Genomic DNA, 24,003 nt, shown 5'->3' on the forward strand with positions numbered 1-24,003 from the left:
AGTACTGGGAAATGCAGCTGCAGCACGTATTCCCAGGGAACTGCAGGAGCTGTACAACCCCCACGGTGACACATACGGCTCCAGCTACAATGCTGCTGGCACTCCAACTTCACAGAGTAAAACCAGCTGAGAGAACACTGCAATATCTGAAAGTTCTACACAACTGTAGAGATCTACCTCAGCTATGCTCTTACAAAATAGATGCCTGTTTCAACACTAAAGTATTGAAAAATCAAGGTCTCCTGGCAAAAACAAGAATTCATCTTTGAAAGATGACCTCATGTGCTACATGAGTATTTTTTCCTCTTTGAAGACAAATAAATACATTTCCAAAACTAAAAATGTAACACTTTTTTCTTTTTTGAAATCCATTTAAGAGATGGAAAGGTAGTATTCTGGAAGACAGAATAACCGAAATTACTTCATTTAAAAATTATTCCTGTTTTGATTTTCAATGTATTAAGTCTCAGTAATATTGCAGTACCTAAATTAAGCACTTGAGTAAGTGATCAAGTTAAGAACGCTAACATTTTTCTTAGTTCTGAATCAAATTAAAATTGTGAGCTCAAAAGTTACAGCATGTAACATTGAGCTCTCCTATTTCTAGTATCAATAAAAATGAGTTCAAGTTAAAGGGAAAAAATATTCTAAAGGCTAAGGTAACATATAACTATCTATAAATTAAATAAAAGAAATTATTTTTTTGCTACTAACTTATATCCATTCATTTTACTTGACTCTAATTTAATAATTTTAAAGATCAATGCCAATCTAAATATTTTGTCTAAAACAAGGTAAATGCACATGTGTGCATACAGTGGCTAATTGGACAGCTGTGGTTGAGATGAGTGACTGGGATGACAGACATATGCAGTCTCCATTCTGTACCTAGTATCTTTACTAGGTATAAACATCATCAAGTACTTGAGTGTTCATTTGCAATCCAATTCATAAAATAAATTTATATAAATGTTTATTAAGAACTAGATTGGACAACAGAGGAAAATCCTTCAGATCTGCAAGCAGTATCAGAATCATTACCACAGGCTAACTGATTCTCTTCTGAGGCATCCAGAACCACCAGGACTAACTCACCTCTTTGCTTTCTTCATACCATCAGAGATACCATGTCATTCTGGATGGCTGCTGTTTCTACCATAATTCCTAAAGGGATTGTTGAGATCCCAACTAGCAAAGCCCATTGTAAGTAGAAGGTCAACAGCCAAATCGTGGAGTAAAGAGATGAGTTTGAATGGCCCTGGTCTTGCCACCATGAAGGATTATTTTACTTCAGCTCTTGTTCTGCAAAAAACCATTCTTTCACAACCTTCAAATTATCTCCTGCTACATCTTGGCAAAGAGGAGACAGTGGACAAATGTAAAGTAGCCAACAAGGATGCAAAACAAAGGTTTACATATCCATTTGCCTCTCAGTCACACCAACACTTTCTCAGCTGAGTTTCTGAGGGGACTAGTAAAGGAGCACCTGATGGGAGATCAGCCTTCCCCATTGATGCCTTACCTAAATCAGATAGTGAGGACCAGCAAGTAAAATTCATGCATATATGAGTTTTAGAAATCATAGGTAAATAATCAAAATAAAAAATAAAACAGTAACTTATTTACACAATAAAAGCATTGTATAGCAAAATTAAGTCTCAAAAACTGAGAAGTACAAAATCACATCCAGATACTATATCCTGCAAGACTTTACCGCACAATCAAAAACTTAACAACACAATAAAGAAGCATGCCAAAACTGCTTCTAACAAACCTGTATCATGAAGTACTTAAAAGTTGTTACTGATAAATGTAAAGATTGAAGGATATTTTATATTAAAACTATCCAATAGATTATTTTACTTCCTTTGTATTGACCTTTAAGTGCTTTTGGAATACTCTGATCTGATTACCCAGTGGACTTCCCGGAGACTAAGAAAAACTTCCACACAGTGCATAAATAAAACAACTTCTACATGGGTGTACATAAACTCCATCAAGATTAGGGAGAAGTTTCCAAACATACAAAAATCCCCACAGCATCTAAAATACTAGTTAACATGCTCAAACATAGACCAAAGTGAAAATAACCAATGCAGATGGCTCAGACAATCACAAACACTCAAGGAGTATAATAGGAACGAAACTATTTCTGATCAGACAACGTGCTTATTCTCTGTTCAGTCTATTAATTACTGATCAGTTATACTGACTCTTTTAAACAATCACCAGAGCATGACTTGGGCAGAGGGATGCCCACATAGGCAGAATCACATTTTACAGCAATCATTAAGTGATCTGAAATTGGAGTCCTTTTGCAATATTATCTGTAGCAAACATGAAAAAATTCATATTTGTAGCTAGACTACTTACAGAAAAATTTACATGACAGAAAATGAGACAGATCACAGTGCAAATTTTAAGTGCCTAGCAAAAGAAGAATACATGAGAGACTTGGTTTTAAGAGCTAGCAGTGAAAATTGTCTTACAAATTACCACGATAGTGAAGAGGTAGGCAAAAAAATGAGACAATTAGAAATTATCTATGACACAAAGGCAGACAGATAATATGGCTTCCAAAGACATTTGTGTTACAATCTACATATTGTGCATTTCACTTACAAAACTAAAACCTTAAGCTTAAATTCTCCAAGCATATAATATGAGTATGTATTATATCCCTACATCAGTTATGAGCACTTTGACATTCTATTTCTATATTATATTAAGGCTGAAATGTTTTTGTCCCTGTTAGTCTTGAGTATTTTCAACAGCGAAACACTGCCACCTTTTGGCTTGATACATAGACCTCTCAATTTTAAATTTAGTTATATTTTTTGCTCCATTTGTCCTTCATGGAGGTGGTTGAATTCCTGTGATCTTATCTAAAATTCTATCCATTAGATATACTTCACCAGGAAGAAAAACCTACAGTATTAGTTGATATGGAAAATAGAAATTTTTTCTCAAAAGTACATAGCCCAGTAACTTAAAACTATACTCCTTTAAGCCACATAATGTTTTATCTGTTTTCTATTTCACAACTCTTTGTTCTTGGCAGTTTTGGTACAGATACACACTGTATCACATGATATGCATTGCATTCCTTTCAAGTAAAAAAATCAGTAATACATCCTTTGAACATATGAGTTTTGAAAACAGACTACAGAATAACAATAATGCACTATAAAAGTGTTATACTCCTTGCTCATGCACATACCTACATTATTGTAGGTGAAACACCAATGGTTCAACATCTACGTAAGCATGTATTGAAATGTATGCAAAATTACTTACACTAGTGACACAATGTCCCCGCGCTGTACATCGTAATTTCTAATGCTCCAGTGGTTTAAGAGTACTACATCAGATGCTTGTCTTCCCCCAGGATTCAAAGAAGGCTGAAAGAAGGGGAGAAAAATAGATCTACATTTAGATCTACACTTCCTTTACTAATCTTCTACCTAATTCTTTCCATCAACAGGTGAAACCCATTAAAATTGGTAAAAAACATACCCACTTACAGTAAGAGACCAAGAAGCCAAGAACCTATTGTATTAGAGGAAATACATTTCTTTATTAAATGGCATGTCAAATATCATTAATTTATGACAAACTAGTTCACATTTTTCAATGCACTACTGCATGCAAATCAGATTACATAGGATACATGCTTATGGCAAGCCTGATGAAAAGAAGAGATTGATATTATTGCTTATCATTTAATATTAAAATCAAGGGAGAACCAAGTACCTAATTTCCAGGGAAAAAAAAAACGAACAAGTTTTTTGCAGGCATCTTACTATTTATAAAAGTTAAGTATGTACTTGTAGCAATGCTAATCTCAGCATCGTTTGCAAAGGGAAAATACACACCCTACAGCACACACTGAAACTGGCAATAAATGTGGGCCTTCCATAACAGGACACAAAAGGCATCAAACAAAATAACCAAGTAATTAATGCATAATTAGGAGGTACATCAAATACCCCAAAATTATTTGGGGTGATATGATACAAAACCAGGGTATCAATGGATCTGAATTAACTCTTGGGAAAGGGCAGAGGAAGGAAGAAGCCCATCACAGTACTTCAATTATGTTTGCAAGGATTACTTTGTAAAACAGAGACTCCTTTTACTAGACAGAAATTATTTAAAAGTATTCCAGACTAAAGTCTTATAATAGTTTATTTCTCAGAAAGCTTTTTCAGAATCTCCAAATACAATTACAGTACCTCCCAGGTTGGCCAAGAGATAACTGCTAATGTAGACTCTAGAGTTAGGTGATATATGCAATAAAGCACATAGTGTTGAAACTAGGCTACTTATTATCCTTTGTACAATAACTGCAATATAAGCTAAAAAAAATTGTTTTTGTTGTTGTAGAAGAGGCACTTACACTATAACTGGAACCATCACATAAACCACTGGACTTTCACTGCTGATAGTCCCCTCTCCAAACTGATGGCAGCTCTGATGAGTAAACCAACAGGGAGACTGAAATTAACTCTTCTCAACCCTAGAAATTATACAGCCTTGGATTTCATTCTATTGTTATTCAGTAAATTTTGCTCTCCAATAAAATTTAGTATTTAACTTCAAAAGCAATTTACAAGTGTTGATTTCTCTTTACTACAGTTTCTCATTCATCATTGCTAAACAGATAGGTTAAAATAGTTCAAGTGGGATTTGTGAAAAACTAGTTTTCCAAGGTGTGAGAGGAAGCCATGAGGTAGGGTCCTCAGCTGGTGTAAGCAACATGATAGGTCAAAAGAATAAATGTGGTAGAGAAGGGGGAGGGATATGACATCCTATGTTTAGTTAAAGAGCAAACAAGGCAGGTTACATTTTGGGCTACAGTCAAATTTCTATTTAGGTAAGTCAAGGGATCAAAGCACATCACTTTAGCATCCATAGAGATAAGGTCTGAATCTAAGCTGTAAATATATTAACACTCATTGCTGTTTTATTTACTAGACTCAATGCACTGCAAGAACCAGATAAATGAAAACCAGGAGCTAATTAGCAGTTATTTTATAATTCATTTTTAATCAGGATTTCCAGAATTATTTATCACATTTACAGCATTTTCCACCAAAGGATCAAATATTTACATACAAGTGACTTACATACAAACTCACAAACAATTCAGTCATTCTCACCTTTGCCAAATGCAGATACATAGGGGTCAGAAGCATACAATGCTACTAAGTACAGAGCAGAAGCCAATCTTACAAAGCAGGAATCATACCTATGACATTCTCACAAAATAAACTCCTTAGTACTCAAAGGTATCTGCCTTAAAAGGCCAAAAGAGAAGGATGAAATAAATAGCAACCTTAAACCATTGTTCCAAAAGATAATGTATCTCACAGCTAACACTTAAAAAATATCTAAATGAGTGTTCACACACTTCTTGCATCAAATAAATGTACATCAACTACATCTTACAGGAAAATACACCATGTAGTTACAGTATTGCCCTAGTTGGACTATCCTTGTTGGCTCCTGTTTTTTTCTGCATTTAAACAAAGGAAATGCCTAAGAACTTAAACACAAATAGATATTGTATAAGCTTTTTTAACTTAAAGCACTCTAAATGCATTTTTAACAATACCTGACCTCATTTTGACATACAGGGTGGATATCCAACTCATTACAAATTAGAATTGTGTTTGAGAAAAATACAATGGAATAGGTTTTTTTTCTTCTCTCTCAAAAAAAATCTGACAAATGCTCAGACAATAATACTATTTTGTTAGAAGAAATTGAAGGAAAACTATTCATTTACATCAACAATCACTATTGTCTATTAAAAAATAGAAGGCTAAATCCTTCAGCAAGCCTTTCTCTACTGTAAATAACACAAATTGAGTATACTCACAAGTATAACAACAAACAAGTATAGAAACAATACAACTTATTCCTCATGATATTTTAACTAGTAGTAAGGTTTCAGGTCTAGCAAAACCAAAGCACAGCTTCTGCAAAAGGAGTCAACAAATAGGTTCACAAGGGCTTTTCATAAGAAACAGAATGACACAGAGGCTTCTTCCTTCTAGTCTGAAGCATTAACTTCTTTGCTCAAGTTTTTGGCATAAAAGCCTACTACAAATGAGGCACACAGGTCTTAATTTAAACTGTGGTGCAGAAGCCACAAAACATTACTCTTTCCAATTACAAACTAATCTAATGCTAAAAGCATGCAAATTGAGATCCCCAGCCATATGATGAAGCCTCATAGGACATGAGGTTCCATAAGTATGAGGGTAAAAACATGCCCTTTTGCTATAAATAATGATTAACTTGATAGTTGTTATGCTGCTAGTGAAGGTCACAACTTATTTGCTTGTAGCTTGGGGAACACAAAGAATATTCATATGAGCTTACAGGCTTAGGTACAGTAATCCTAATAATAAAGTTAGGAGAAACTGCCACAGAATAATTACAGCTGCTATTATGCATAATGGAGTAGAACATTCAATAATGTTTGCTGCAGAAACATGAGTGCTTCATCAGAGATCGCTGGTCAGGCCATTTCCTATAATCCTTGTTATTGAACTGCTTGCAATAGAACTTGCATATAAAGCTGCACATACACTCATCTTCTATCCCACTTGAAAACAGTCCATTTGATTTAATGAATTTACAAATTTATATATCCATAAGGGGCTCCTTTTCCACATCTTTATGTATGAAGAGTTCATAATACCAAACAAGCAATGAAACTCAAAAAATTAATATAAATCAATATCAAGATGTCTATAGGACAAACATTTAAAAGTATGCAGCCTGCACTACAAGAAGTCACACACAAAAAAAAAAAATCCACAACAGCCATTGTGCCAGTTATTTGTATCACTTACATTTAATGTTGTAAACAGATTACAACTCACTAGAAACCCAGTATTAGTAGAATGCTAGATGAGCACATCCATCTAAAATCCTAAGCAACAAAACTACCTGATGATTAAAAAAACCCAGCAAATTTGGAAATAAAAGAGAAGGTAATGAAACTATTAAAACTGTTAAAATTATAAACTGCAATAGTTCACTGTTATTCCCTATAGGTTAGAGTTAATACACATATACTGAAGTCAGCACAAATGAAATTACAAGTGGCTGAAAGCACTGACAAATACAAAATCAGCTTGAGACAATAGAATACATGAAGCCTGTCTTAATTGATTGGGTCAGAAAAAAAATTATTTCCATTAGAAGCTTTATTCATATGCTTGCCAGGATGCCAAAAAGCATTCCCATCATCAGTAACTACAAAGCAGCAGCAAGGCTGGTCCAGAACAAAAGGAGAAAGTGTAGCAGGAGAAAGGACACACAGCAGAGAACAAGAGTAGGAGAGCAAGCATGACATAGAGAAATGGATTTCTTGCTTCCTGTCAAAACTTTTAATTTCAGGCTCAGGAGCCAGAATTAAGAGTAGGCAAAGCCAGCTAGACATTTTAGAGGTCTATTACAAATAAATCCTTGGGAATCTTACCAGGATATCAAATTGAGACAATAAGGTATCACTAGAAGTGATTGAAGGATACATGCTGACTACAATCTGACTGAACTTCAGTCTTCCTCACACCTATGGCTTTCAGATATATTTGACATAGATCACTCTCCAAAGAGCACAGCTAACAGACAGAATTGCAACATGACCATTGCTCCTTCAAGCTACTCTTCAAGAGAGGGATATATTCCTTCTAATTGTGTCCCCATGAGACTGGCTTAGATGTCTAATAAACCTCAGCGAGGAAATTAGTATCTTATTAAAAGCACTAGGATTTTTTCTTCAATCTGAAAATGGCCATATGCATAGACGTTTAAAACAAACCTCTATTTCACTTCTGTTTCAGAATAAAACCAGAGAGTTTTATAGACACTGAGGTATCAGTAAAATTATAAATGTCAGTTTTCAAGTTACCCATTTTTAAATCAGGGAATATTTGGTTAACAGACACAGCAAGGGAAAAGCTTCAATTTTAATAATCCAGTGAATATTCCCTTTGTCAGGTTAAATAAATATAACTAAATAACTGTAGTGTTTTTCAAATCTTCCATGGATAAACCACAGTCAACTAAATGCTCTTCAACTGAACAGAGAAGCAACACTCCAAAACAATAGCAGAGCACTCTCAAACACTTGGGACTGACTTCAAAGAAAACATAAAACTGAGGTATTAACCAGAGGAGCACAATAGACTTGTGGAGAAGGATATCTAAGATATTTCTTTTCAGCTACTAAATCAAAACTATCAAGCACTAATGGATGTCAAACAGAACACTACATCAGAGGCAGAAAAGATCAAACTATGAATAGCAATGTGGTATGCTAAAAAACCCAACACCTCAAAATTTAAATGCTCAGGTCACACTCACTAGTAGCAAAAAACCCCAAAAAGCAGAAGCAAAGGCAGAAAGCCAAAACCAGAAAATCCAATGTGAATCTGCATCTTGAATGCTCCATGTGACCTTAGACCTGCAGCCAAGGCAAAAAATGGAAAGATGGAATATCACAGCTAAGTCAGGATGGATAGGGCTGACAGCACCATCAGCCCTTTCTCTTACATTGCTTACCAGTCTTAACTCTACACATTTTCATCTCCAGTCCTTATTCTCATACAACTCTGAACTCAACACATTTTCTTCTACAGACCTTTTCTTTATACATCACTGACTCTTTCTCAGAAGCCTCTCTGTTAATTCTGCTCAACTGTCTCCTTACCTTATAGACCTCTTTTTTTGTTTTGACTCCATTCCCTTATTAGCAGCTTGTACTGATTCCTTTACCTATCAGCAGCTTCACACAGCTTTGGCACCTTCTTTCAATCTGCATGGCTGGCTACCCCAAGCTTTCCCTGTCCCAGCTGCCTAACCCTGGACTGTCCCTCATACAACATTATCTTACCTTACCCTTACACAACCACGTAGCCCTTGGCTCCTCTCACTACAGCCAGCAGCATTCCAAGCTCTCTGTACCTCCAACTGCAAATGCCTCTGACTGTTGGGAAGCTGGCCTATTCCTTTATATCCTGAAAACTGATTGGCCAGGTACAGATGTTTATTTTTTGGTAATCAATACAGCTGTGAGCCCTGAGATTCTCCTCTCTTTCACTGGTCATCTTTCCATGAGAAAGGCAAAGATAACTTATGTTACACCCATTTGGCCTTGGATTGTAGAATTACTGGAGTAAGCTGATTTTACTTTCATTTCTGTTCTTGATGTGAGAGCTGCCTGCTGAGATTTCTTGACAGAGTTTAAACATCAGATTACAGACTGCCACAAAAGACTCAATGCCATCTTGCCAGCTCCTCCTCCCCACCACCTGCTTTTTAGAACATTAAACATAAATCAGCCAAGTGCAGGTTCAAGCCTGAATTTTCTAGCCCACGTGTAAATTCTGCATAATTCAAACTCCAGCAGCTGGTCTTGATTGCTGTGAAACCTCTCTTCAAGATTCTGAGCATATTAAGACAATCAGAAAAGAGAGCTTGACATCCAAGAATCAAATCCTTACTCTCTGCTAATTGGAATGTTGCAACATTGGAACAAAATACATCATAGTTATCAGTGGTGAGACATACCAATGTGCAGTGCATATGATTTAAAATGCAAAGTAAAAATATGGAAATTTTCTATCTACATTAAAATATAGCTTTTTCAAAACCAAATAAACAGTGAAAGCAAAATAGTGTTCATGAGTATTTATTTATCATTTAAATGTTATCCTATTTATATTTACTTGCTTATGCTGTATAAACATTCCATATAACCAAAGTAAAAACAGTGAACTCGTACCTATTTCCTGATAAACATAAGCAATAATAGTAGGCTCATGCCACTTTCAGTTTTCTTCCCTGCAATGGTGCCAAGTCTGTTCATTAGTAAGAACAAGTATAGCAATAAACAGTTTTGCCATACAATTACTATAATGTAGCTACTAAATATTAATAAAGCCTCTTTGTGAATCATCAATTGAAAACCAAGAGACAAATTTGCTCCAAATATTTCTAAATGTTTAGGAAGATATCAAAACAATCTATCACTATTTCTCCATATATTTTCCTTTTACTGACCCAGAATTTTGCAAAGTTTTGTTTTCAAAAATCTTTTTTTTTCACATCACAATATATTTAATAAAGTAGAAATTAAACTATTCCATACTAGAATGTCATTTAATAGCAATTGAAATATTTTTTTCACTTCTCTATTATCAGTGGAGAGCCACGTTTCAATTTCCTGACAGACAAAAGACATTTCCAGCAATACCTGCATTGATGCTCCTTCCACCCTTGCGACACAGGCAACTCTGTCCAGGAAAGTCACAGTTACAGGAACAGCAACAAAGAAACCTTTAAAAAAGGCTTTAATGTATCTCTTCCCCAAACCCTGAGCCTGTGCCATAATCTGAAAAACATGAAGGAAAGAGAAAAATCGTTATACAACAAATTTGAAGTAACATCAACGTGTAGCAATTAAACACAGCACAATTAAAAATAAATGTATTATCTGTTAGAGTCTCACAATATTCAGAGTGAAAAAAATGAGTGTACACATGAGAATGGAAAAAAACCCCAAACCAACAAACCAGAAATCTTCATCAGATTTTAAATGTCTATTCTACAGAACAGAGCTTGATACTTCGCATATACCCTTTAGTTAATTTGATCCTGTACTAACAGAAGTACTGGATAAAAATGACTCAATGTAGCAGGTAAACAAGAAGAAAAGTGATGCAACAAGTAATGCATTTTGGAAAAAAAGAAGTACTGCAAATAATTTTCTCTTCATACACTGGTATTTATTAAATTTTCACCCCCAAAGGTAGATTGTGATAAGCAAAGGAAAGCTATTTGCAACACATTATCTTTTCTTTATTAAATATTTTCACAAATTAAAATGCACAAAAGCATCATTTCCACACTGGCATTAACTGCAAACATACAATCAGTTTAAATTGTCACATTTATCACAGGAACACACCCTATAACATAGGGACACGTGTTAAGACACAATGACTCTGTTCATCACTCCATCACAAAGTTAAAAGTCTGTTGGCAGACTAAGGCAGCCACGTAATGGAACATGGGATGATTTCACATGATGATTTCACATGTTTCACATGATTTCACATTTCATGATTTCCATGTATTATGCTATCTCCCGTCTATTTATTTAGCCCTGAACCACTGAACATGCTTGGAAAACACCTACAAAGTGCACTGAAACACCAGTTGTTTGATTGTATTAGTCATACCTCTGAAAATCAAGCTGAATGTCCAGGTACTGCTGCATAGACTCAAGCCTAATTCACATAACTGCAGTTTCAGTATAAGAAGTGCTGCCCTTCACCTATTGGAAACTCTCTTTTAAACTGCTGCTTTCACCTAATGAATCCCTGGTAGATTAGCTTGTGTTTATACTCAAGAACATAAGAGCTGTTTTTCAATTAAAATAATGGAAAACATAAATATATGCAGTTTCATGCAATCCACTTACAAACTATTTAAAATTTCACAATATAATCATTTTCTCTTGCATTTTCAGAAACATGGAAGTGATGAACTATTTGTATGCAGAATATAAATTGATAACACTCTGGTGAAATAGTACTGAAGGTAGTATATCTGTCATAGATAGAGCTTCTTAATTCCAAAACCCATAAAACTTAGAAAACTCAGTTCTACAAAGTAAGCCATGTGCATAGTCTTCACTAGAATTCTTTATAGATATTAATAGCTTTGCAATGACAAGGACTGTCTTCTAAGACTATGACTTCCGACTTTCACCTTCAAAGGGTTTCTTATTTTTTTTAAGTGGAAATACTTCATCATCTGTAACTTGCTCTTAAGTTTAAATTTTCACGCTGCTTATAATTCAGTCATTTTCTTTCTGAATATTTTGTGCAAATATTTTCAATTTCCATCAACCACTTTTACAAATAATTTTAAATAGGTTGTGAAATAGAACAAAAACCTCACAATTTCAAGAAAAAAGCTATAAGGATCTACTCTCAGCTATCATTTAAGAACTTGTTATTAGAATCCACCAAAAGAGACTATTGCCTCAATCAGCAGAGCTTGACCTTTGGAAAATACACCACAAAAAAAAATTAAAATTTCTAAAAATCAGGGTTTTTGTCTGCCTTCTGACTACATCACTGCCTATACCTTAATACCCTTCTCTCAACCTATTTACTTTGAATTGCATCTTGAATTTTGTGGCTGGAACTCTACTTCTCTGCTATGAGGTCTGGCATCTCAGATGCAACTCTAACAGCAATGTCAGCCACAAAACACCATTTTGAGACTTTACCCACAAATATATTCACCATGTTCTCTAGAGTAACTTGAGGAGGAAAACACTGTCTGATACATGTACTACAATATGGTTGATCTAGGAATAATTTTTAAAAATGCAGAAATCAATTTTACTTTTTTAAAATTTCTCAGAGCCAAATCTCTTTTTCATTAATAATGAAACATGAATATTCATCCTATTCTTTCTACTAAATCCAGGGACAGATCTTGTTATAAACTTCTGGCAGAAGCCCCTTGCTAGTATGTACAGAAAAATCTAGAATCTGAAAGAGGTAACTGGTCAGAAAAACCATAGGAGACCAACCATATGCTTCCCAGAACTACAAGATAATTAATAGTGACGGAGAATCTAGCAGTCAGGTTAAAACTGCTAAGACAAAATGCTTCATTCTCAGTACACCATTTGGACAAGGCAGCACCAGCAGTATTTAATAGCTGTGGACAACACTGGGAATTAAAGTCCTACTTTGATGGGTTTGAACTCATGTAGCATTACACAGCACAATAAAAAAACATGAGGGAAAAAGCACCAGCAGCATCCCTACAAGCAATCAATTTGGAAAGCCACCAAAACCAACAACAGCTCACATGCTGAAGGACTTCTATACTTGCCCTGAATTTTCTCCTTTCGGTGATTGATCAAACCACTGCTTCCATCTCCCCAAAACAATAAATCTTTCATTTATAATGATGTGCTACATTCTGAACTTTTCCCAGTTCCCCACCTCCTGCAGCAAAGGACAGCTTTTCCCCATAACACAAACTGAGCCAGTCAACAGAAGCCTCTCTTCCCAAAAGACAGCAAATATTTGCACTTATATTTCAAACAATTTGAGAGGAATTATTTAAAAACAACTCATCTTTAACCTTAAATCCTTTCATATACCGAAACATTTTCAACACAAAGGAAAGTTATTAAGTCAGTATCTGACTTAATAGTGCACATATTTTTGCCAGGTCTGTTTCATAAGCTTTCCCCTCTAAAAAGCACAGACAAGTAAATGGACATGCAGAGTTGTCATGCAGCTGTTGACAAAATAGTCCAACACTCAACTGCCAGTAAATGGGAAGTTATCCCTCACTCTTTCCAAATGAGGGGCTTCAAGTAGTCTTGCACTGCCACAGGAAGAGCTGGAACATAGGCAGCAGAAAGGCAGTTTGCAGCAACACCTTCTACCAGTAACTGGATATGTGAATGGATAATCCTCAGCTGATAAATACTGCTGGATTAAAAGGTGCAGTGTTGTCTTTTCTAATATTTTGATGGTTGTAGGAGAAAAGAAGGAGGAAAAGTAATGATAAGCATTTACTGCAGTCACAAGAGAGAATTTAGGAGGGTAAAGGGTACACACAAAAATGACCCTTAAAATTAAAAGAGAAAATTCTAGTTCGAATTGTGGGTTGTTTTTTTTTTAATAAAGAAAACACAAGATAGCCATCACTCCTGAAAATAATATTCTGCTCTTAGAGATTTCTAAAACACCTCTAGATTTTAAAAGCATCATGTTTCTGAAGTGAAATTCTGAAATACAGTGCAGTGTCTGGTTTATGATGACAGGTTCAAATGCTTATCAGTGAGGCAAGCAAAGCATTGTTTGCTGAAAAAAATAATTTCCCTAACATGTATTTCTGGATCTCTGCCCAGTTTGACACCTTGAATAAGATCAACAAATCACAACACTTAAAAGATGCGGGGGGGAGGGAAGAAACACTACCAAATACAAAAAAATAAACCAAAATTAAATATTTTAGACATGCAGCACCTGTAAGTTACACTGTAAGGGACAAAAACCCACAGAATAATTCAGCAGAACTGACAAACTTCAAAACAACCACCTTGAAAACTTCTTTGAAATGGAAACATGGACAAGAAAAATCCAAGATCAAAAATGCTAGCATATAGCAGGTCAAAGCATTAAGAATTTCACATTGTGCAGCTCAGAGATTAAGGCAGATGGAGCACAGCATTATCCGGCCTGAAGTATTTGGTGCACAAAAGGTCCAGGGATTATAATGAGCCTCTCGTGGGTACGACAACATATGGAGCAGAGATGCTATTTAGATAGGTCTCTATGTACAAAATGTTTATTTTTTCTTACACTTGCCTGCACATTAGAAGACATTGTTTATCAAACAGCCTGCAGAAAGTCATCAAGTAATTCAGAAAGCCCCAGGTTACAATATATTTGCAAACCTAGGTACTTAAAAATTACCCACAGAAGTATGATAGGAAAAATAGCTGTAAAAACAAGGCATTAGCAGTCATCCGCAAAGGAAACAGAATGGCCCCTGATGTGCTTCTACAAGAAGACATGTGAGGGAATGGGAAGGAGGGAATTATAACCTATATGCAAAACAACTGCCCCACCAAGTCTGCCACATTAGTATGAAATAACCTATTTGATCTTGTTCAGGAATTAGTAATTAGAAAATATATAGCTCAAGAATCCATTGAAACAACCAACTTCTCTGTCAATCAAAATATGTGTTTTTTCTATAAATCACACTAGAATTTGGCATCACACTAGAATTCAGGATATATGGTTTGAAAATAAAGGAGACTTTACACCACAAAACATTTATAAGCCAAATTTTATTGTGTCCTATGAAACTGAGGACAAAAGCTGTTGTTTTAAGACTGGTCTAACTTGAAGATGAGGTTATACCTGGCTTAACAATCACAATTACCAGGATACTCCTCAGTGTAAGAATTTGTGTGATGTTTTTAACACATTCTTTTTCTACAATCTTTCATGATACATGGCCAGAGCTAAATACTGCAGCCTGACTTTCATTTCCCATTTTAGCTGTACATTTCCATAACTTCTATATTACAGTGATTACTGTAAGGGCACAAGTGTGCAGCGTTTTTAGTAGGCTAATTTAATTCATGTATATTTATCCAAGTACTAGTTTGGACATGATGGTGATGAATGCCACAGAAAAATCAAAATAGACTAGCCCATAAGTTTTCAGTAAAAATAATCAATACAGATCAGTGCATTTAAGTTTTCATTTAAAAATCCTATCTTGTTCCAGAAGGAGCTCTCATTTATCCTTCAATAAAGTCAACTCTATCCTGGTATTATTCCACCATAGAGGTAACATGTCTATTCAGCTATGAATCTTTAAAGCATGCAATGCATGCACTGAGTATGAGGATAGAATAATGACCGAAAATAATATTTATTATGGTATGAAAAAATGATGCCAGGAGAAAAAATAGAAAATGCTTATACTATTGAAAGGTATTTTCCATTTTCAGCATATTTCACAAAAATAACTAGCTCTTCCACAACTGCTGTAAAAGGAGCTTTGTGCATCCTTGTTCTGTCAGGGAAAATTGGGAGTGACTTGGATAGAACATTCCCATGAAACCCAGCAGTAAAACCAAACGAGCCACCTACTTACTGTCTACTGTCTGGAGGATAGTAATAAACTAAATGTATAAACTAATACAGAAAATTATGCCTTCTAAATAATTTCCTTTATTTTAACAACTCATGTCTTATCCTCGAACTCTAGAGGTCACTGTGGGACTTGTTAAGAGCTGACGTAGTGTACTCCATCATTCCCCACCATATTGATTTTGAGCCTGGGATTTGTGGCAACTTCAACCGCCATGTAAGTTTCTCAAGGTCCAAGTAAGGTCTCAAGAACAAGGAAAACAACTAAACAAGCATAAGGGTATAAATTTCCAGAAACTGCTGAAAGCTGTGGCACCCTAGTCAACTTATAAAGATCGCACCACAAAATTACAACTGTGACTGTGAAACCAGTAAAACCATTATCTTAAAATTATTGCTAGCATGCTTAAAATATTATTTTCAACAATCTGGATATCACTCACTACTATACCATGTGTATAATTATTTACCACCAGCTCCAGAAGAAAATTTATTTTGGTAACATAAAAGTTAAATAAAAGTACCTTCTTTAATTTTAAAAGAAAATTAAATGAAAGATTCCTGGAAAATCTTCCAAATACAGTAGTCAAAAATGTTAACATTTTTTTACAAAATGTATTCAGTTACAAAGCTGCATATTGGAAAAATCAAGTCTAATTTCGAAGTTTTCTAGAGCCATTATTTAATCTGAAAATCCTCAAGACATTCTGTCCTCCTAGTATATTTTGTTGACAATTTTGATTTTCTTCCTAGCTGAACAAGTATGTGTGGCATATGCTTTTAGGGGAGAAGAAGAAAATAAAAATGTGCTGGTACAAGAAAGTTACTTAAAGAGATGTAAAGCAGCTTTGCATTTTCTGGTATCTTGGTGTGCTCATTGAATTCCAGTTCCACAGAACAAGAATGGTAATATTAAAAAAATATAAAACTTCTATGACAGGATTAAAAGGTTTTAGCTTGTTCAGCTGCACTTTTTCTACCTAAGCTTTTTGCTAACTACCAGGAAAATTTGCCTTAAAAACAGTAGGAACACCAGGGAGATATGTCTAGGAACTGGCTGAATCTCTGCAGCTTCAAGCATTGCAACTTTTATAAGGAGAAGCATTTAACTAAGAATAGATTGTGGGACAAGCACCAGACATGAAAATCAGCCATTTTAGGACAGGTTATATCACTATAAATAAACTAACTAAAAAGGGGGGGAAAAAAAAAAAAATTCTCTTTCAGATGTCCAGGACGTAGGGTAGCAGGAAAGCCACTCCATCAGGATACAGAGAACAGCCATTAACAGCAGGCCGCATAGGACAAATACAATACGTGATAAAAGTTTAACAGAGCAGAAAAACGTTGAGAACTGCATTCATGGCCAAGAGCAGTGCACAGCACAAGTCCCAGCTGCAGACATGATGCCCAGGAACGGGAGCAGAACCCGGAGTCGCTGCCGAGCCCAGCCCAGCCCGAGCAGCCCGCCTGCCGCAGCGCCTCTGACAGGCGGAGACACACAGAGCGGCGCTCCTCGCAGTTCGCTCTGCCGGCGCTTTCCAATGCAGCCCCTCCCACGGCAAACAGATGTCGCGGAAATCTGAAGGGCGAAGAGGCGAGGAGCCCCACACCCGACAGCGCAGCCGAGGCGGCGGCGGCCGCCATTGGCGAGCGGCGCTTCCGCAGCCCACGGGCCCCGCCCCGCGGCACGCGCAGCGCGGGGCGGGGCGGGGCGGGGCGGGGCAGGGGCGGCACCGAGCGCAGCCGCGAGCTCGCGGCCGGGCCCGCCGCGCGGCGCCTCCTGGCCCCGCCGCCGCTCCTGCAGCCCGCTCTGCTCACGCCCGTCCCCGCTCCCTCCTCCACCAGCGCGCTCCCCGGCCCCTTCCCCGCCCCGGCCCCCCGAGCCCGCCCGGCTCCCGTGGCTCCGCCCGGCTCCCGGCCGCTCCCGCCGCTCACCCTTCGCTCCGTTCCGCGGGGGGCGGGCCGCAGCCGGCCGCATCACGTGACGCGCGGGCGCGGAGCCCGCGGTGCTGCCCCGGGCCGCCGGAGTGCGGTGCGGCCTCGGCCGGGCGGCCGGACGGGCTCGCCGTGTGCCGCGCACCGAGCAGGACGGCCCTGCACGGAGTGTGGCACTTGGGCTCATCCCTTTAGGCCCCTGTGGTTGCAGTTTGAGTCACAAAAAATTTGAGGATGCTGCATTGCAGTGGCTGTGTTTTCCTCCAGTGAGGATGGAGATTCACATACACTAGGAGTCTACTCTTGTGGCCATTTTTTGGCAATTGGATAGCAATGAATCTCTCTGGATAGTCATATGTAATATTGGGAGTTCTCAATATTTCATTGTTGGAAACCAACGTAAGATGACACCTCTCTCTGAGTCCGTGTGGTCAGATATTTACAATTTATTACTAAAATGTAATTTTTAAGCTCAAATAAAAAAATACTCATAATTGAATTGATCTTGACTTTGAGGCTGAGCTATGACAGTATGAATGCATAGTTGTCAGTAATCTGATCTTTTTACAGAGATAAAATATTTCCATAGTTGTTGAGATAGGAGACAACTATCTTAGAAGACACTGCAGTAGACTGCTTATTAATAAACTTAATTGGAAGGCCCACTTTAAGACCATTTTTAGTACAAGATACATGAATTATGTACACAAAATCTATAAAATTTCTTGCTACACTCTATTGCAAACACGACATGCACAGCCTCGTGTGAACCTTCCAGCAATACTTACTGCTTTTAATGCTTTGTTTTGTGGGGCTGGGGGGATTTAATGCATTCTTTAATACATTTGAATACTGTTCTGTTTTTAAGATTCTACAGGTAGGTTATCAGTGCATTGTGTAGAAATTAATAGAGGATTTGGCCACTGCTATCCACCATCTCCACTTTCATGTAAAAATTTTACTGTGAAACCTTCACTAATTGTTTACAAATATTGCTGCAAAACACAATATTGTCTTTTTAATTGTAACATCAGAGAAGCACCTTACGGGAATGTACCTCAATGTTTCCATGCACTTGAAGCTGACAGTATGAAATAATTACCTCTAAAACTCTTTTCAGATTAAAGATTTTTGCTATAAACCTCTCAAGATCAAATCATGGCTTATCAGTTCTCTTCAATTTGAAATCAGGTGTGTGCTAAGCAGCTAGCAGGAAATGGCCATTCTTACTCTTTATTTAGTTGTGGTAAAGTGAAATTTATCAAAGCTAATACTAAAGTTATGACCTGCAAACGATGCATTACCAATGTTTGTACTATTTTATTTTTCTTCTTTTTTAATAAGTATTCCTACCTCAACTGCATTGGTACCCAAAAGTAAATGACAAGGTTTTTTGCTTTCAACTCTGACAAGGAGGTACTGAAAATATTTTGCTGCTTCTATGCTTTGATGCATCTGTGACAGAAATAAAGAAAGAGCAAGTTCTTTTTACCACCTCTTCAATTACTTTTCAGTTGAGAGTACCATTAAAGCATTCTTTGCAATCCAGAAAACTTCTGCACTGCAATACTCATTTAAAAGACTCTCAATAGACTCTCAAACACCAAGCTTTAAGCTAAAAACACACTTAGTTCCATTTCCTCTAGGTTAATTTCATTTTGCATTTTAAGAGCACAGAAAATCTATGGGACATATTCAAGACCTGCTTTGAGTTAAAATCCTTACATTTGCAAATACAACTATCTGTAGGGTAATTAAGGCATTTTTATCTTCCTCAATATAGTAAAGGAATGAATGTTTGAGTGGTGTTGAGTGTACTACTCTGAGAGAGTGCATTTTGGAGGAAAATACTAGGCTGGATCAAACTGCCTCAGAGCACAGAAAAGGTGCAGTGAAAAAGGGCCCAGGATCAAAAAGTCTGATTGCTTAATGGATAAGGCAAATGAACACTTTGTATAGTCCAGCTGTGGCTTGAAGAACTTGTGGCCCAAGGGTAGCAATCAATTGTGTGGCAAAAAAGAGGGCAATAAATCTTAAACTTGCTATTGTACTCGAAAAAATATGATTGCAGCATCTTCAGTATTGCATTATTACACATCTCCATTTCCTTACATGACTGGGAACCTAACTCCTGCTACCTTTAACCATCACATACTATTCATGTTATGCCTCATACACACTGAAACACAGTCTGGTCAGAATAAAGATTTTGTTTCCAATTGGTCAGGCAAGCCACAGAGGATAAAACTGTCTAGTGACCTATACATCAGGGAAAAAAAGAAGAATTAAAACACAAGAAATTTATTCCTGAAATCCTATCATGAGTCAGTGAAAATAGCATAATCTTTGAAGGCCAAAAAATATGTCAATATATATCAATAACTTATGATAGTCAAGTTAACTGTGTTGGATTCCTCAAGGAACAGATATTTCACTCATATTTTTGCATAGGAAAGAAGAAAACAAACATGACTTGCAAAGTCAAGAGTCTGTTATCCACATAGGTAAATTCTTGACAGGTTCATGAAAGATTTTTTCGGTTCAGATTTGGTAACTACAAAAAAAAAAAAAAGAAAACAATGCTATTACAAGGGGGGGAAATCCATGTCTATAATAGACAGCTAAAATTCTTATAACAACTTCCTAACATTCACTTCCCTGGTGTTTTGCTCACCCTTCGTTTTTTTCCACAGGTCTTTAGATGGTTTGGTTCAGTGTGATAGGAGTTGTTTGCTTTGTTAGCCCTGCAACTGGCTTTTCCCAACTCCCCAGGTCAGTGTATTTTTAGCTGACCAACATGACTTGTTTACAACCCTAAAGTTTCCAGTGTCATCTTCCACCTCCTCTCACTCCTGTCATTCCAGCACTGTAATCTCCTGCATTGCATTATTATGATAAGGGCATAAACATTTCATTCTACCAACTGCTTATTATCACTTATTACTATGTATTATGGTTGTATCCCACAATTACATAAAAATTACCAAAAAGTAAAACAAAGAAACACAGAATATCTCAATTTGAAAGGGACCCAGTCGTTACAGGACTACCTACTCTGAAGCATGTGGCTGAGTTGTTTAGATACTGCTTGAAAACTGGCAGGCTTGTGGCTGTGGCCACTTCTCCCAGGGAGCCTGTTCCAGTGACCTCCCTTTCCTTATGTCCAATCTGAACTTCCCCTGATCCAGCTTCATTCCATTTCCTCATGTCCTTGTGCCCAGCATTGGTCACCAGTGTGGAAGTCAGTACATTAAAGAAGTACCTTCTGATCATTATGAGATTATTGTTACAGGTCAGCAAAGTAAAACAGTTGCAAAAATGCGAAGGCAAACTCAGCAAAGCCTGACAAGTCCAGAAGATTTGCAAAATCAGTATAAAGTCTATGTTGTGCTGCTGGCCATAACAATAATGTATTTACTGAGCCTGAGCTACTGATCTACATGGGTACGTATTTAGAAATGTGAAAGTAACTCACCCTAATATTAATTATTGCTTGATACTCTTCAATATATTTAACAAATTTAGCATTCAATTCTTCTATGTAATGTGTAAATTCTTATCTCACTTTAAGTGAAGAACAGAAGTTACAAAGGTTAGTAGCAAAAAACAAATGTAGATCAATCATTGTAGATTAATGATTATTAAATGCTTAGCATAAAGCAGATAATAGTTTAGTATTACATGCAGTACATTCTTCCAGTACTGTCAGATTTAAAGGCTTAAATTTACCTGGATTGAGTCAGTATTTCTATGCTGTCCTTTCTCATTACAGAGGCTTTTTTTTCTGAATCATTTCTCCTGTACATGCATTTTAAAGGTATATAATTAACTGGTTGCAAGTTGTTAGGTAGTTGATGAAGGGTGAACGAGGCGCTGATTTGTTTTCTTTATTTACATGTTTCCCATTATACTCTGATGAGAGCAGGATGTGAAAGCATTTTTACTCTTTGCATTATTCCTTCTTTGTTTCATCACAATAAGAAATGGCTTGTGAAGCCATCTGCAATTCCTCAAATTCCATTAAACATTAGTGTCCAGGGAAGCCTAAATCAAAAGCATAGTAAGTGCCACATGAACACAGCATTGCTCTCCCTGACACAAATAACCAGGTTAAAGAAGTGCTTTTTTTCTGACTGCAGCAGTGCATCTGACCACTCTCGGCTTGTTGTTTAATAATATGCTGTTTTTGAAGACTTAGGTAATTCATGAGCTGTGTCCTGTTTGTTTCTCAGTCCTCCTCCATCTATCCACTTTTAACCAGAAAGAATAAAATTATGTGGGGCAAACCACCCCTCAACCAAGCAGTAGGGAGGGAGACATTTTAAAACAGATTCATTGCTGGTGTCTCACAAAGGCACTCTTATCAAAGGCGTCCACTCTGGAGTGTTTGTAGCCACCTTTATTTTAACATTGTTTCTAACAAGCATAACAAATAGCTTTCACCATGAAAAGTCCTTCCTCTTATGCATGTACCTCTGAAAAACCCTACCCTTAATTATACTGTATTCAGTAAAATCAGCATGAGAGGTTTTCAGTGAGTGGGAGCTGAATTAGAAGTAGGGGAGCAGGCTGAGAGCTACCGAGACAGAAACAACTGAAAGAGCAGAGGCATGAGAAAATTAAACCGAGGCGTGCATGGCGGAGTGTATTGAAATGGCAAATAATAGCCTGGAAGAATTGGTAGGGGACAAGCAAGCAGAAACATAATAGAAAGTGTGGATGAATATGAAAGACAAATGGCAAAAACAAAGAGCCTTGCATAATAGACAGGAACAATTAAGCTGTGTAATCACGAAATCCTGCTGTGACCGAACTCCAGTGCAATTCCTGAATGGACACATACCCCAAGCGCAGCACTTTGAAGAGAATGGCAACACTTTCTGTCTCTTGTTTCCAGCTCACCCTCCCACCCCTCAGTCAGCAGCAGCTTGCGTGGTATCTCTGTTTTCTGCAGTAGAGCCGGGTAAGCAGAGCCTCCCTGCAAGCAAACCCAAGGCCGGAGGGGCAGCTTAATTAGTTCCTAATCAGCACCATTAGTTCCTAGAGCACCATCAAATCATCCTTCAAAGGTTTTCTTTATTAACACACATAACTTTGTTGATTTTTTTTCTCATCTATTGTTACTTTAGAAAGTATAATGCATTATTTTCTAATATATTTAAAATAATTATGTGACACAATGTTACAGGAGAATAGTGGGTGTCACTGGCAAGGGGAATTGGCATCTCCATTTCCCTCCATTTGGTATATATTTTGAGGACCTTATTACAGGTTGCTAGGTCACCATGTTCTGAGCACATCTTGTTTGCTGAAACAAATTTTACTTCTAATAGTATAGCCTGAACTGAGTTAAAATGTTTTTTAAATTACATCAGCACCATCTGAATCCAGAATGTCCAAAGAACAACTAGCTGCAGTCTTTTTGAAACCTCCCATGGGAAAAATTCCTTCCAAACACATGAAATTAGAGCCAATAAATGACTAAGACATCAGATGCAGAATTGAGACACTTAAATCCAGAGTTACGGTCCAAACACTACTGCTCAGCTGTTGTATAACCTTGGGGATAATTCCTCATTTGACCTGCAACTTCTTTGTGAAATAGTCCTTTCCTGCAAGCGACACTTACACATACCTAAATCAGAGCACTGAACAAAGGAGGGTTTAAAATCTGATATGAATTACCAGAGCATGACTTAGACTTATCCCAATGAATCAAGACTGTCAAAACATGTAACTTGTTTTAAAATAGCAGCATTTAAAGTACAAGCATCAAATGTAGGGAAGGGGTTTTGATCCCAGTTTCCTCGCTCAAAACTTTGGCTTCTTTCTGAAGCTCAGGAGTTTCTAGGGTTAATCCATACATCCCAGATTGTGTCTAGGTACAAGAGAGATATTGACTGCTGTTGCAAACATGTGAAAGAAAATGGCAACTTACTCCTGTAATGTACACAGCTCCTTCTTCTTTCAGAGTGCTCAATGCTATTCTAAAATTTCCTGTTGGACCTCAAGGGTTGAAGACGAAATGAGTCATTTACAAAACCTAATCATACCTAATCAACCTTGGCATAAAGTTTCGCTGTGGTACTTTGTAGGAGGCAGTTCTCAACTGTATAGCTTAATTTCATACCTCTGAGTCATGTTCATGTTATTTGGATAGAAATTTTGAGTCATTAGGGAACTCTTTTGTAAAACACTCAGTCTGAAGGTTAATGAGTTTATATGAGGATACCTGAGATAACAATGATTACATGACTGAGTGGAATTGGGCCTCTTCTTGCCATCTATTCCCCCAGTATCTCTCTACACACACACCTCCACATACACCTAC

General features: G+C 37.1%; 1 protein-coding gene across 2 annotated transcripts in view; it reads right to left on the reverse strand.

Annotated features, from left to right (window-relative positions):
• The window catches only part of IMMP2L (inner mitochondrial membrane peptidase subunit 2), a 405,705-nt gene extending 382,077 nt beyond the window's left edge, over positions 1 to 23,628 (reverse strand). Inside the window, exons 1-3 of one of the 2 annotated variants that reach the window (XM_056482156.1) lie at positions 23,611 to 23,628; positions 10,277 to 10,414; positions 3,298 to 3,401 (exon numbers count right to left, since the gene is read on the reverse strand). In XM_056482156.1, the coding sequence (XP_056338131.1) occupies positions 3,298 to 3,401; positions 10,277 to 10,411 (239 nt within the window). In that variant the 5' untranslated portion in view covers positions 10,412 to 10,414; positions 23,611 to 23,628. Of the gene's footprint in view, positions 1 to 3,297; positions 3,402 to 10,276; positions 10,415 to 17,672; positions 17,754 to 23,610 lie in introns of those variants that run through there. The other variant, XM_056482155.1, reaches the window with a different exon arrangement.
• Between the last annotated feature and the right edge of the window lie 375 nt (positions 23,629 to 24,003).

This window comes from Oenanthe melanoleuca, chromosome 1A, assembly GCF_029582105.1.
Source record: "Oenanthe melanoleuca isolate GR-GAL-2019-014 chromosome 1A, OMel1.0, whole genome shotgun sequence".
Classification (NCBI taxonomy): Eukaryota; Metazoa; Chordata; class Aves; order Passeriformes; family Muscicapidae; genus Oenanthe; species Oenanthe melanoleuca.